Source organism: Aethalodelphis obliquidens, unplaced genomic scaffold (assembly GCF_003676395.1).
Source record: "Aethalodelphis obliquidens isolate GAN/ISIS:26980383/991018 unplaced genomic scaffold, ASM367639v1 scaffold5, whole genome shotgun sequence".
NCBI lineage: Eukaryota > Metazoa > Chordata > Mammalia > Artiodactyla > Delphinidae > Aethalodelphis > Aethalodelphis obliquidens.
In genome coordinates this window covers 53,744,399-53,759,979 of record NW_020837949.1, presented here as the reverse complement: position 1 = coordinate 53,759,979, position 15,581 = coordinate 53,744,399, and the positions used below count along the sequence as shown (strand labels likewise).

The window sequence follows — 15,581 nt, the reverse complement described above, 5'->3', positions numbered from 1 at the left end:
GGCATACATAGCTACCAAAAGAGGTAATTTTCTTTTACTGTGATTCTATCTAACATGGGTACAGTAATACTCACCAAATGCTGTCCAATGTACTAAAAAGAAGTACATTATAGCCTAATCCACTCTGTAACTTCTTGGGGTCTGTTTTCATTACATGAAGAATTATATCCACTCCTTCAGTTCCAAAAATTTCCTAAGAGATTTATTTAAAAGTATTTCTTGAAATAAATAAATAATCCTTTCCTTTCCCATTGCATCCTGTCCCCTAAAAGTTTTTCTACCAGAAAAATACAACAACATTTTTAGGAAAGTAGTACTGTAATACAATTTTTCTTTTTTAAATTTGTACTCACTTGTTCTCAGGAATTTAAGACAAATTACTGTAAAGCTAGTCATTTTAGAGAGGATATCAGTCAACATGCAGCTTAATGCCCCTTTATATTTTTTTCCCTTTCTCTTTCTCTAAAAAAAAGTAAACCATAAGACTTATCCCATGGTTTTCTTCCACATTGTAATGAATGTAATCTAACATCATGTCAGATGAGTACTAGATAGCAACAACTAATTTAAGGGGTTAAAATTCTATCATGGAAGATTTTCCAATGTTCCCAAGAGAGAAATAAATTTATAAATAGCAGTTAAAACCTTTAATAATTTATGTGATGCTTTCACCAATTAATATTTGTCTGTTACCAAGTACCTTTCCTATTGTCTTGTCGTTCAGTTCTGGTTCCCAGTAAGCAAGACTATGAGTATTTTCCAGAAGAACACAGGCGCAGGGTGACAGAATACAAGAAGTTCTACGAAAGCTTGGAGCTAAGTATGTGTTTACTGTTCTTTTTGCCTCTCCCTCAAATTGCTCTATTGAAACCTTCATAATTTTTAATTTTTATCTTTCCAAATCTATGTCTTGCTATTTAAGTTATTAATCTCTGAGACTTAGAGTTTGCTATGGCATTAAAAAGATCAAAGGGAATTAAGCTCTTTTTCTAACTTTTAATTTTAGGTATGAACCGAATTCAAACCCAAAACATCATTTATAATGGTACAGCCTCTCTGGAAAACTATTTGCCAGTTTCTTCAAAACATACACCTACCTTATGATCCATTAGTTGCACTCCTAGGTATTTATCCAAGAGAAATGAAAGCATTATGTCCACAAAAAGACTAGTACAAGAATGTTAATTAAAGTTTTAAACATAGTAGTCCCAAATGGAATCAACCTAAGTGTTTATCAATAAGGGAATAGAGAAACAAATTTTGTTGTATTCATACAATACTATTCAGCAATAAAAAGGAATGAATTATTGATACATGCAACAACATGGATATATTTCAGAAATATGGTGCTGGCTCAACTAATAGAGTAAATAATTATGTGATTCCATTCATATAAAGTTAAAAAAATAGGCAAAACTAATTTATGGGAATAGAAATCAGAAAAGTGGTTGCCTGTAGGCAAGTGGGGGCATGGCTGCTAAGCGGCATGAAAGAATTTTACAGGGAGATAAAAATATTCTATATTTAGGGCTTCCCTGGTGGCGCAGTGGTTGAGAGTCCGCCTGCCGATGCAGGGGACACAGGTTCGTGCCCTGGTCCAGGAAGATCCCACATGCCGCAGAGTGGCTAGGCCCATGAGCCATGGCCCCTGAGCCTGTGCGTCTGGAGCCTGTGCTCCACAACGGGAGAGGCCACAACAGTGAGAGGCCCGCGTACCGGAAAAAAAAAAAAAAAATTCTATATTTTAATTGTGATATTGGTTAAATGGATGTATATATTTGTCAAAACCTATCAAACTATATACTTAAGATCTATATACTTTACTGTATGTAATTATACTCTTAAAAAAGAATATTAAATCTTCGTAAGATTAAAAAGACACCAATATTTATGGACATTTACTAAGGAAAAGTTCATAGTGTTATGTGATTGAGAGATCTAAACAAAACTTTGATTCACAGGCATACATACCTTCCTAGGAATATGATGTTCACAAAGACCAGATAAAATAAGTAAAATATCAGATTGAATTTCCAAAAGAATGGCCTCTTCCTTATCATTATACTTGCTTATTATATTTTTAAAGATTCCTGATTTGAAAAATGTTAAAGAATGTAAAGTTATTGAACATTGTATTTTTATTTTGATCAATTACTGTTCTGAAATTCTTTCTTATAAAATTTCAACTAGAAAAACTACTTTTAAAAGGGCTATTTTCATTGTATGGTTTCCTAGAAGCTGTAGACAGAAGATGATAAATGGATTCGTTGGGGTCTCAGTACAATCAGTAGCCCCATATATATAGAATTTCTAGTACATAATTAATGGCATGTCATTAAAAGAAGCCCTTAACAACCTGATACTTCACCAAGCAAACAAAACTGTTTGAAAATATGCAGTTTCATGAGGCAAAGATGTGTGCCTTTGCAAATATATGACCAAAATGCCTGATCATAGCTTGCCTCATCTCTTCTTGCCCTTGTGGTTAACAGGGTCAATCTTAGGCAAAGGTGGAAGACATCCCTAAGTACGTTTTCTATTCCTGTTACTTCTTTCTGCATCGTCTCCTTATGTCCACTCGAAGGCATCTTCAACAACTTAGGTAGCAATATTCCCATGTTCTTTAAAAGCTCTCCTTCCAATCAAAATTTTAAAAGACTTGAAAATAGCCATTTACCCTGATGGAATGTCATTCACAATAAAATTTTGCCTCAAAAAAGGACTTTTCCTTTAAGCTTTGTATAAGGAACAAAAGTCATTTTTCCTCAGTTACTAAGGGATCACTGGCATTAGCAGGAAGGTGTGGAGCTATGTTTCAAAGTAAAAGGGCCATGGAAATCACAGCCTATTTCCACTGTTGGCTCTGAAGGGACAATTCTTGGTCCTGTTAGGATGAATTACAGCAGGTGAAGGATCAGAGGCTAGGAAGGCTAGGTGAGCATGCTGGAGACCAGGGCAGAGGCATGCCATGGACAGAGGGCATATGCTCCCTTATTAGGACACCTTCTAGGAATCCAACCTGGCTGGCCTTGCATCTGCTTCTCCTTTCTAGATTATCTCCTCTTCTTCCTACCTGTGTACAGGGATGTCACTTTCCCTGTTGTCTGTAATAAATGTTATGTTAATACTGAATTATTTTCTTAATATTTCGGTATCCTTTAACTCCCTACATTTACCTTCTCCTTGCTCTATTCTAACCATTGGATATATTTTTCAGATTTCCTCTTTCTAAAATAGCATTGCACATATAACTTTCCTAATCCAAACCACTAATAGCTCCCCATGCTTAAAGCGAATGAAGTTCAAACTCTATTATGGTATGCCATTCAAAACTCTTTCTAGCTTGGCCTCTGACTAGACAATTAACTTTATCTCATATTATTTGTCTTCATAAAACTTTGACTCCACTTAAGCTAGCTCTGAACACATCATCATGTATATTTTGGCTTCATGTCTCTGTTTATGCTGTCCCCTTGCTTGAAAGACCATCTCTCTCTCTCTCTCTTTTTTTTTCCTCTTGAAACCAGCCTTACCCTCACACCCTAACTCATAAAGATTCTTGTTAAGATTGCCCAGCATTGAAAACTACCCTGTGGCATTTACTCTCTGTATTACTCACTAGGTGCCTTACTAACAGTGCAGGGTAATGCATGCAATCTTTCTATGACATACATCTTTCCTTTTGTTTTCATTAAGGCAAGGTCCTGAGAGTTCTGTTCTATACATGTTTATGACACCAGTGCCTACACAACAGGTGTACAAACATTTACATTTACAGTGCGATTACTATTTGTTGAGCTTATTTCTACTATAGAGCCTCTGTTAGACTCTGTAAGAGAAGGTTCCTGCCCCTAGGAACTCACATAATAAAGATCAGCTTCTTTAAAGTTAAAGGGAAAGGTCCTGAGAAGAAAAGAACCCTTGCTATTTGCTTTCCCTTCCCCACTTGCTACCAGGTAAGATTAAGACTTCTTCTTGGATATATGGAAAATTGTATTCATCCATTTAGGCTGGGGCCTTCACACTGAGTTCTGTATCATGAAATGTGCACAGAAGTGATAAAATCTACTTTCAGGTTTGGTCATCCCCCAGTAAACTCATCAAGAAAGTGAATGTTTTTGCCTAGCCCCCTTTTCAGTATCCTCATTTTGCTTACTAGTATTATTATTAGAGGGCACCACCCCAATCCACTAATGATGGAAGAGCAGGCACTGAACAGGTAGAAGAGTTTTTGAGTAAGCATTTGTAATGAATTGACATCCAGCAAATTATATCACCTTCTCATAAGGCAGTCATTGAACATGGATATGACAAATATAGCTCTTACTTCTCAAAGTCAGGAAAGATTAGGGCCAGAAAACTATTTATTTTTTAAATAACAAAAGGTAGAAAGCTTTTGCTTAGGGGTTCTGAATTTTACACTGAGCTCGCATGTATGTATGTTGGAGATAAAGTGACTTAGCACAGTCAACTCTTTAAGCTGAAAATTAAGGATATCCTGATATTTCACATCAGAAAACCTATGTACATTTCTGTATACACCAGTGTACCAGTGTTCTGGTAATGTCAAATGCACTGGAAAATGTAATGTTATCCTCTTTTAAAATGACTCCAAAAGGCCTGGCCAAAAAGTGGTGATCTTACTCCTAGAAGAGTGAAATATAACACTAGCCCATTAAAAAAAAAAAAAAAGATAAAGATAATCCTAAATGAAATGGTATCTGAATTAAGTAAACAAATGTTTAAAGGATAAGTGATCATGATGTTTCAGTAAAGACAAACTAATTTATAGCAACAGTATGAAACAAAAATCAAGAAAATATTCAGGAGTTTGTCAGATATAGGAAAAAATAAATGTGCAGAAAAACATTTCAAACAAAAGTTCTAATTTATAAACATTCTACTTTCATCAGGACACAAACATGTTATGTTTTTACCTATCAGTTGCTGAATTGCTCTCTTTTCACAAAGATCCTTGTTTATGGTCTCATGCTCAAGGTAGACCATGGCTCTCAAGAGTCTTAAACTGTAACGCATCTGGGCAAACTTGTTTCCACGGCCACCTGTACCATGAAAACTGTTCCCATGACTAAAGAAGGAATCTGTAGAGAAATATTAATAGTTACTTTACATCAAGAAATTTAGATTAGACATCTTTTATATCTATATAAGTTTAAAGAGATGTTAAAATTTTTGTCATACTTTAGGGTTTTTTTTTTTTAGAGAAGTAAATATGATTCCATCCCCCTCCTCTTTCTATTTCCAGTACAGAAATATGTTTTTAAATTTTACTCAAATGTATGATTATTGTATGTATCTTCTGTAACTTGTTTCTGTTACTCAACGTTGTTTTTTTTTTTTTGCTGTACGCGGGCCTCTCACTGTTGTGGCCTCTCCCGCTATGGAGCACAGGCTCCGGACGCGCAGGCTCAGCGGCCATGGCTCACGGGCCTAGCCGCTCTGCGGCATGTGGGATCTTCCTGGACCGGGGCACGAACCCGTGTCCTGTGTATCGGCAGGCGGACTCTCAACCACTGCGCCACCAGGGAAGCCCTCAACGTTGTATTTTTAAAATTATTCACATTGTTACAAGTAGATCTAGGTCACTCAGTTTTAACTGCTTTCTACATCCAGTTTATAAATAACAGTTTATCCATTCACTAGTACAAATTGCTACAATGAACATTCTAGTTCATGTCCTCTTGTTCCCACTGAGAAGTGTTTTGCCTGTGACACCAGAATCATATACCCACATGGAATTTTATTAAAGTTGCCAAATTGTTCCCCAAAGTGGTTATATGGATACAATGTATAAGAAATAGATTTTTTCCCAATCTATTAAATGTGAAATGGTAGTTCATTGTTATCTTAATTTGCAGAGTGATTACATTTCTCTGATTACCAGTGGGGTTGAGTGTCTTTTAATTATTTTTGAAAATTTGAAATTTTCTCCAAAAATTTTGAAGAATTTTCTTGGCAATCTCTATTGTTTGCCTACTTCTCTACTGAGTTATTTTCTTTTTGATATGTAGGAGTTCTTTATGAACCTGAATTCTAATCGTTTATCAGTCAGAGTGGTGAGTAAATATCTTCCCTCAATTTATAGATTATCTTATTCAGATTTTGTAATACAGATATTTCTGTTTTACAGTACTTAATACATTTAATAATCTTTAATAATCTTTTTTATAGTTAAGCTCTTCTGTATTTAAAAAGTCTGTTTCTACCCTGTTATCATAAAGATAATTTCCCATGTTTTCTTCTAAGATTTTTACAGTTTAACTTTTTGCATTTAGGGCTTTAATTCATTTTGCAATTGACTTTTTTAAACAAGTTGAAAGGATCTAATTTTTATTTTTTCACATGGAGGGCCAACTGCCCGAGAACCAACCTTCTCTCATTGATTGGCAGTATCATCTCTGATGATGCCAACCTCCCATATATTCCATTCCACTGGTCTATGCCTGGTCAAGTACCATACAATTTTAATTACTATAGCTTTATGGTCAGTCTTGATAAATAACAAGGCAAGTTCTCTTTCTTCGTTATAATATGCTTTCTTTGAAAGGTTCTTTTAGAAGTAGCTTTTTGTTTAATGCTAAAAAAAAAAGTTCAAAATACTGTTCTCAGTAGTATGTATAAGTTTAGAAATGTGGATTCTGGAGCTAGACTGCCTGCATTAAATCACTTACTATGTGGCAAGGAACAAGTTATTTAACTTCTCTGAATTCTACCCACTGACCAACAGGGCTAATAATAGAACCTATAACTCCTAGATTTGTTGTGAGGCCTAAATGGTTTAATACTGCTGAGGGGGTTAAGGCCTATCACATAGTAGGTACTCAATAACTGTTAGCTATCAGACTTCTTCTTGTTAGGCAGCATTTCCTTTTTTTTGCCTTATAGACTTCTGTAAACATAAATAATATAAAGGAGAGACAGGAAAATTGTTTTATTTAATGCACAGTAATTTAACATGACTAAATTTAGTAACTCAGCATATTAAAAACTAGAGAATAAAAATAAGCTATAATTTTTTCTTCCTCATGGATGAGTGCTATTCTTGACCTAATGAAAATGTACCATACAAAAATTATTTCCAGAGCAAAGTTACTACCAGAGAAGAATACAGTATCTTACTTATAATTTTTTTAAAAAAAAGAATGTATTTCTTATTTCCCTTCTAAGAATTATGAGAATTGAAATGAAATATTCATACAAATTGGGGCTCTGCTAACTTGGCAGACTACATGTGGCTAGAGATCTAGATCTGAAGCTCCATGAAGGTATGGACTTCATTTATTTTGAACATAAATGTTTCGTTAGTAGCTAAAACAATATATGGTTACTAGTAGGCATTCAATAAATATTTGTTGAATGATTAATTAAAATATTACAGGACAGTATAATTATTGGATGGGCCTAATATAAAAATTTAAATCAGTTTATATGAATGATTAATTTTACTGAAAGGTATGCATCAACTATGCTAACATTTACTAATGTCTGACTATAAATGAAATCTCAGGCTTTTTTCCTTAAAACACCATTTAAACACATTAAGATCACAGAAGGCCAGATCTACTAGTTCTCCTTTTAATTGTATTTCTTTTTCTACACCGCCATTCAGTTGAAATATGTAGATTAGAATTTTGACAGGAATCTGAAAGGCCACTTACCTTCACTGTCACACCATTCTAAAAATGCAAGGACGTGAGCATTTCCCTGATACAACATGTACTCGTCTATTAAAAAAGGAGCCACTGATGACAAAGTGGCAATTGCGTGCAGTTGTAATTCTTCATACTGTGCTGCAGACCATTCAACTATTTTGTGTTTCTCAGGCTTTTTAACATAGGTAAACAAAGCCAAAATAACTTTGCCATCAATTAATAGCTATGAGAAAGGGCAAAAAGTACTATGTTAGAAACATAATTAAAACAATTTTATTTAATATAAGAAAATTTAATAAAATATTTCCAATTTGATGTGTTATTGATGATCATTTCAAAATACTTTCTTCCTAAAGATTCCAAGCTATGTTAAGTACCAGAAATTAAAAAAACCCAAAACCAAACTCACTAATAACAACAGTTCACTATGATCCCCCTTTCTGGGATATACACTCTATGGCTGACAATAATATAAAATAAGTATTAGTTTTTTTAATCTATGCTGCTTATATATGCAGTTTACCTCCCGCTTACGATAAAACCACAGGAGTCGAAAATTTAGAGCAAATAAACTGGTGGTTATTTCTGTCTTCCTTACTTTTGTTTCTTAAAGGAAACATTTCAGAGACTCAATTGTATATATACTTTAAGAAGTCAATTTTGTCTGAAGTTATGATAATAGACTATGGCTATTTTTAAGCATAGGCAACAGAACTTATACAAATACTCTATCCAGTGAATACCAGTCAGGTCACAAGCCATAGTTAATTACACGCCAAGAATTTTAAAACTGTACTGAATCCATGATGTCAATAAAAATAAAACAAAAATGCAAAGCTATTATAATATGACAATCAAGTTAATATTATAGCTGATTCTGATTGATATATATTTTATGGTTCACAAGATAGTAACACACCATGTGCTATATTCTATTCAATTTTCTTTTCATCTGGCATTATTCTACAAAGATTTTTTTCACAATAAATCTTTGAATTTTTCTAAATTTTCTACTATTCCACATGGAAAGAGCACAAGATTTAGAACTGAGAAAACAAGAATAACAATTAGTTCTAGCACTGCTGTAAGTAGTAAGTGGATAATTTTTTTGAAATACTCTGTGAACTGCATATAACAGTACACGTATTCATTATCACTACCATTACTGAGCCACAAACACAAACATATGACAGAAAAAAAATTAGTTGATTCCATTGCTCACATAGTGCTTTAAGAAGCTTATCAGTCTTTGTGCCATTCGACTTTGTTGTCAAATAAAATTGGTTTATAAACTATAGTGTAAATGTTCTTATCTTTGTATCTGTCATTTTAATAGTTATATAGTACGCCACTATAATAATAAACCATATTCTATTGAATGATTTTCTATATTGCATTTCAGAAAATACATTTAGCTTCTATGGAGTGTACATTTTTGATATGAATAATAAAGTTATAACTGTAAAGACAGTTTTTTTCTGAGCATTTTTTAGTATATGCTTTAAAGTGGCATTACCAAAAAAAATTGTTTTTAGCTCTTTTAATCCTCATAATAATTCCATGAGATAGGTGTTTTCCCCACTTTGAAGTTGAGATAACTGGAATTTAGAGACTCTAAACTATGTATTCAAGATCACATTGCTAGAAAGCGACAGCACTGGATTCCACCTGACTAAAGCCTTAACCACCATATTATACCACATTTATATTATCACTAATGAAATTGATAGAATGAATCCTCCCTTGGAACTTGAAAGAGTTTTAAGACTAAAATGAAATTTCAATTAATGCAGTAATAACTAAACTAATGGAATTGTTAGTAAGTAGTATATTTTTTTCTGTTGCTTTATAGTTTACAAAGCCTTTATCTCAGTCTCACAACAGAAGGAGGAACTGAGCCTCAGAAAGTTTAGGTGACTTTGCCAAGGCCATACAGCTAGTAGGCAATAAGACAGAAGTGAAATTCATTTCCAGTGCTCTTCAAATTACACCATGCTTTATGTAGGATATAAAGTATTAAGATAATTCATGGGTAATAAAAATATGTACATAAGGAGGTTAGATTTGTGTGGAGAAAAAGCAGGTTCATACAGTTTGAGATGGGCAGCATAGAGATGAGCAATTTCCTCCAGCATTAAAATCATCCCTCATTACTATGGTCAAAGATAGACTATTAGGCTGGGTGGGCCTATATGGATTTTCTTTCAGTTTATGTTCTCTTATTCAGGAGCTCTAAATATATAAATAAATCTCCACAGTTTTCCTGCTTTTCCTTGGTTTATGTGGTTTAAATTTAGGTAAATTCACTGTTCATTAATAGATAAGAATTTTGAAAAAGTGAAATTCCAGTGAATACGAATTTGTTACCTTCTACGGTAAATATATGGGCTGATGAAAGATTTGCAGCCGTGGCTTTTAAAAAGTTATACTACAAAGTGAGATAATTTTAATTTTTATTTTGATTACTTTTTACCTGTATAGTAGATAAATCTTTACAAAAGGTCACAATTATATTGAATAGCAATTTCTTCAACTCAAAATCTTCATAGGAATTAGAAAACTTAAGACCTTTCACCAAAGGATTTTGGCTTTTAACTGTGAGAGGGGAAAAAAAAGGCAGAGTAAAATAAAAGCTGAAATGATGTATGACTCATTAAGATGATTATAAGTTGAAAGTTTTATGGTTTTTACCTTCATTAAATGTTGCAAATAATATCAAATCCCTGGTAAAGCCACACTCCTAATATAAATACACAAAATAAACAGAAGGATGAATTAATTATATGGAAATTAAGTTACAGATGCCCATATTTACTTAATATATAGGTATTTTTTTATCAGACTCTCCTTGTCATTCATCTGAGTTCATAAAGCACTAATAATAAGGGATGAAAGAAAGAAAATAAAAGCATATAGCCAGATAAACTTGTAATTTATTTAATGTTAAACTTACTTCTGTAGGTTCTAAAAAATATATTACATTATTCTATGAATATTTTACAAGATACTGTTTAAAATTTGGTAAGAACCCAAAACGTACTGCTAGAAGTAACTTATGTAATTCATTATCTATACCTTCAAGGGACGAAAGAAGGGAAGAAAACAGTTATTTTCAACAGCTTTTCTTCTTAAACACCCCCTGGCTCCCCACCCTGACCCCAACCACTCTCAAATATGTCAAAGGTTTGGTCAAGAGACAACAAACAATTCCTACTTAACATGAAAAGCCCTGAAGAATGACCAGAAAACATTTCAGCGTGAGGGAACTCATTCCTGACAGAGATATCCTAGTTGGACTTCGGACATTAGGGAGAATTTATAGGGACAAACCTTGGGCTTTTGAGTTGGCAACTATATATTCCTACTACCTTAAGATCCATATGGTTTCTTTAAAATGAGCAGATGTTATTCCTATTGACTCACATTCATGGAATTCACCTGAATGTTTGCAAGGATGCTAATGAGAATTTATTGACTGACCAGGGGCTTCCACAGAAACATAGGCCCATCTACACATTACAACCTTGACTAGGAAGCTATGCAGGACGTTTTCCCCATTTGCACAGTATAAATTCCTTGACTGTTTGGTGTTTTAAAAAATTTTATTGAAGTCTAGTTGATTTACAATGTTGTGTTAATTTCTGCTGTACAGCAAAGTGATTCAGTTATACATATATTCTTTTTCATATTCTTTTCCATTATGGTTTATCATAAGATACTGAATATAGTTCCCTGTGCTATACAGTAGGACCTTGCTGTTTATCCATCCTAGATATAATAGTTTGCATCTGCTCATCCCAAACTCCCAATCCTTCCCTCCCCCACCCCCACCCCCTTGGCAACCACAAGTCTGTTCTCTATATCTGTGAGTCTGTTTCTGTTTCATAGATATGTTCATTTGTGTTGTTTTTAGATTCCACATATAAGTGATATCATATGGTATTTGTCTTTCTCTGTGTGACTTAGTATGATAATCTCTAGGTCCATCCATGTTGCTGCAAATGGCATTATTTCATTCTTTTTATGGCTGAGTAGTATTCCATTGTATATATATACCACATCTTCTTTATCCATTCATCTGTTGATGTCTTGGCTATTGTAAATAGTGCTGCTATGAACACAGGGGTGCATGTATCTTTTCAAATTATAGCTTCGTCTGATATGTGCCCAGAAGTGGGATTGTTGGAGCATATGGCAACTCTATTTTTAGTTTTTTGAGGAACCTCCATACTGTTTTCCATAGTGGCTGCACCAATTTACATTCCCACCAACAGTGTAGGAGGGTTCCCTTTTCTCCACACCCCCTCCAGCATTTGTTTTTTGTAGACTTTTTTTTTTAATATTTATTTATTTTGGCTGCTCCGGGTCTTAATTGCAGCACGTGGGATCTTCACTGGGGCATGCTGGATCTTTAGTTGCGGCATGTGGGATCTTTTTAGTTGTGACATGCAGACCTCTTAGTTGTGGCATGCGAACTCTTCATCATGGCATGCATGCAGGATCTAGTTCCCCTACCCCCGACCAGGAATTGAACCTGGGCCCCCTGTATTGGAAGCACAGAGCCTTACCCACTGGACCACCAGGGAATTCCCTGTTTTTCTGTAGACTTTTTAATGATGGCCATTCTGACCAGTGTGAGGTGGTACCTCACTGTAGTTTTGATTTGCATTTCTCTAATAATTAGCAATGAGGAGGATGTTTTCATGTGCCTGTTGGCCATTTGTTTGTCTTCTTTGGAGAAATGTCTATTTAGGTCTTATGCCCAGCTGAGTAAATTATATTTGTGAGCAAATTATAATACATGAGGAGGATCTCAACCTTCCAAAGGGATGCAAAGAATAACTGGCAGAGTGCAAGTATACTGGTGACCATAATGACATTACAATATAACTTGGCATTACAACAAAGTACATAAATGTTACAACATAGTTCAGGACTCCCTCCTCCCCCCACATCCACCACTTCCACAATTAGAATTAAAATGCAATTTGATTCATACTTACAATCATTGGTGCTCCAGGATTTTGAGATATAATTGTTGTGATCACTAATATGTCATTTCTAAGCTGACGATCATAATGACTAAGACCTCTTGTAAACAGATTTTTAAATACTTTCTTCAAAGCCCTAAAAAGTGAAGTCATATCTTTAAAGCCATATTTCTATGGAAATACCACCTAAGTGTCTACTAACAAAATCTCCCTTTTTACATTTTACTACTCATTTCAAAATATTTCTAATCTTTTCTATACAAATCTGCCTCTAGTTCTCTGAGGGACTAGATAAGAATCCCTCAGTCCAATCTATACCTGGTGGTCAAAGTGACTGCTCTAAAATAAAGATTCAATCACGTCATTTTCCTTTTTAAAATTACTGATACTTAAAGGCTTTTCTTTGTTCTTAGGATAAAGTCCTACCTCCCTACCAAGGCTTATCAGGCCTTTCATGTTACAGTCCCTGCTAACATTGTTAGCTTCATCTCTCACTATTCTACCCTGTACTTTTTGCTCTCACTATATTGAATTTCTTTCAATTTTTTTGATTTTGCTAAATTCTTCTTTCACTTCTGTTCCCCTGTCTAGGATGCTCTCTGCATGCAGAACTCTTGTGTTGCTAAATCACATTTATCATGCAGATACCAGATTAGGGTTTATTAGGAAGTGCTGATTAACTCTCCAAGTCTGGGTCAGGTTCCCTGTACAATGGACATTTGTTGCTTTATCTTCTAGGAGCCACTTGCCCTTCTTGTGATAATAGTACCCTTATGTTTATTTAGGCATTCACTCTTTACCCACTTTTGGTTTTGTAAACCTGCCTTCAACTAAAAGGAAGCGAGTTAGAGCATTCCTTCTTTCTGTCACTGTAACTCACTCTGAAATGGGCATATGGCCAACACCAGACCACTAAGGGTCAACAGGGACTCAATTATAAGGATTTTACTTGAGCTTTTGGAATAGCAAGTCTTATCTTCTGCTTGGTTTGGGGTTGTGATTATGTGAAGCTAGACCTCGTAGGTCTTACCATATGGATCTTGAGACTAAAGCCAACACAGTGGAAAATAGTGCAGAGGGATGAAGAGGGCCCAAGTCCTGATATTTGCTGAGCCTTGAATACAGCTGCACATGAAACCAGTTTTATCCTTGACTTTGTAGTTACATGAGCCCATAAAATTTCCTATTCGGTTTATATCAGTTGGGTTGGGGGTTCAGTTGCTTGCAAACAAAACTGTGCTGATCCACCATCTTCAGGAGAACATGAAGGACCTTGCAGTAATCTCTTTCATAACATTTAGTATGCTCTCTTTTAGTTGCCTATTTACTTGTCTCTCTCTCTTAACATAATGCAAGTGCTGTGAAAGCAGAGACCATTTCTGTATTGTTTTCAGTTGTATTTCCACAGCCTAATACTGAACTTGGCACAGAGCAGGCAATAATTATTTGATGAATATATGAATAAGTAACTCAAAGGCTCACTCATATTTTATTGCTAATGCTTACTGTAGTATCTGGAAGACAGTAAGTACTCAAAAATAGGTTTACTAAATGAACAAATGAAATAGTTATTTTAAATATCTAATTTTACTTTATACATACTCAAGGACATAATTTAGTTTTGTTAACAAGCTACTTTAAAAGCCTTCCACATAGAAAAAAAAAAAGACTTGTTATTGTGCAGATGCATTTATACCATGGTACAAAAAAAATGTCCTGAAACATAGCCATTACATGAATCAAAAGCCTAATTGAACATAAATTAAAAAAAAAATTTAGTTATGTCACTGGCTATCGTTTTAAGGTTAAAAATTCCTATCTAACCACATATACTTACAGCAAACATTCCAAGTTACTAAGCTGTTGTATGATTTCTTCTTTTGAAGATTTTTCCAATAAGTTCCAAAGTATTTCGGATGAACGAAATAGAAGCTGTCCAGAGGGATCTGGGTCATTGAGGTGAGCACAGATTCCACTGGCTGCTTGTGCTTTCACCATTAAAGTACAATTAACTTCTGAAAATAAATTTTAAAATTATTTATGCTGTACAGCCTTGACATTACTAGATAAAAACAAAAATAGCTGAGAATGAAGTGTTCAAATATGTACAATAATATACAAACCAGAAGCTGAGAGATGTTGTAGAGTTTTAAATACCCAAAGTTTCTCAACAAGTTGATTTTCAAACAACACCAATGACTGGACCATTGTTTTTGCCAATCCTCCAACTTCAGCCATTTTAATCTTATATGATGAACTAGCCTGCTGGTAACCTAGCAACAATTAGTGAATAAATATGTACAGTTATTTCACATAGTAATCATCTACATTAAACAAAAGAATGAGTAAACATTAAACAACAGCAATAACAGAAACTTTAAAAAAGTTTATGGCATGTTAAAATGGTATAGCACAGGGATTGGCAAACTTCTATAAAAGGCCAGGTATCAGTATTTTAGGCTTTGCAGGTTATAAGATTTCTCTCTCAAATACTCAACTCTGCTACCATAGCATGAAAGCAGGCATAAACCATACAAAAATAAGTGGGCATGGCCGTGTTCCAATAAAAGTTTATTTACAGAGGGCCAATTTTGGCCTGGGGTCCATAGTTTGCTGATCCCTGGTGTAGCATTTGAAATAGGACTGCAGAGTTGGAGGCGTATCTTAAATTCTAAAAAAGAACAATATACCTTTCCATGAAGGAAAGTGGCATGATTACAAATACTAAATGTTTTCACTATTCAAGTCAATACATTACTTTAGTGCTTTCAAGGGACCATAATTACATAATTTGGTGATGAAATAAGAGGTAAAAATATAATGCTGTTCTGATAAATGCTAGTGAAAATGATATCTTAGGGAAGTTTGATTCTTGGCGACATGTCTTATAATAATTTCCTTCTGCTGTAGCGCCTGT

General features: G+C 34.4%; 1 protein-coding gene and 1 long non-coding RNA gene across 2 annotated transcripts in view; one reads left to right on the top strand and one right to left on the bottom strand.

Moving 5' to 3' along the window:
* Window positions 1-15,581, bottom strand: part of CFAP69 (cilia and flagella associated protein 69) — a 73,659-nt gene that overhangs the window by 26,910 nt on the left and 31,168 nt on the right. The window contains exons 7-15 of the mRNA XM_027102388.1: window positions 14,788-14,937; window positions 14,502-14,679; window positions 12,677-12,800; window positions 10,365-10,413; window positions 10,147-10,268; window positions 7,680-7,896; window positions 4,938-5,102; window positions 1,972-2,090; window positions 75-193 (exon numbers count right to left, since the gene is read on the bottom strand). Coding sequence (XP_026958189.1) covers window positions 75-193; window positions 1,972-2,090; window positions 4,938-5,102; window positions 7,680-7,896; window positions 10,147-10,268; window positions 10,365-10,413; window positions 12,677-12,800; window positions 14,502-14,679; window positions 14,788-14,937 — 1,243 coding nt within the window. The remainder of the gene's footprint in view (window positions 1-74; window positions 194-1,971; window positions 2,091-4,937; window positions 5,103-7,679; window positions 7,897-10,146; window positions 10,269-10,364; window positions 10,414-12,676; window positions 12,801-14,501; window positions 14,680-14,787; window positions 14,938-15,581) is intronic.
* The window catches only part of LOC113618338 (uncharacterized), a 112,609-nt gene that overhangs the window by 70,487 nt on the left and 26,541 nt on the right, over window positions 1-15,581 (top strand). The window contains exon 6 of the long non-coding RNA XR_003431976.1: window positions 725-820. This is a non-coding gene — a long non-coding RNA (uncharacterized LOC113618338). The remainder of the gene's footprint in view (window positions 1-724; window positions 821-15,581) is intronic.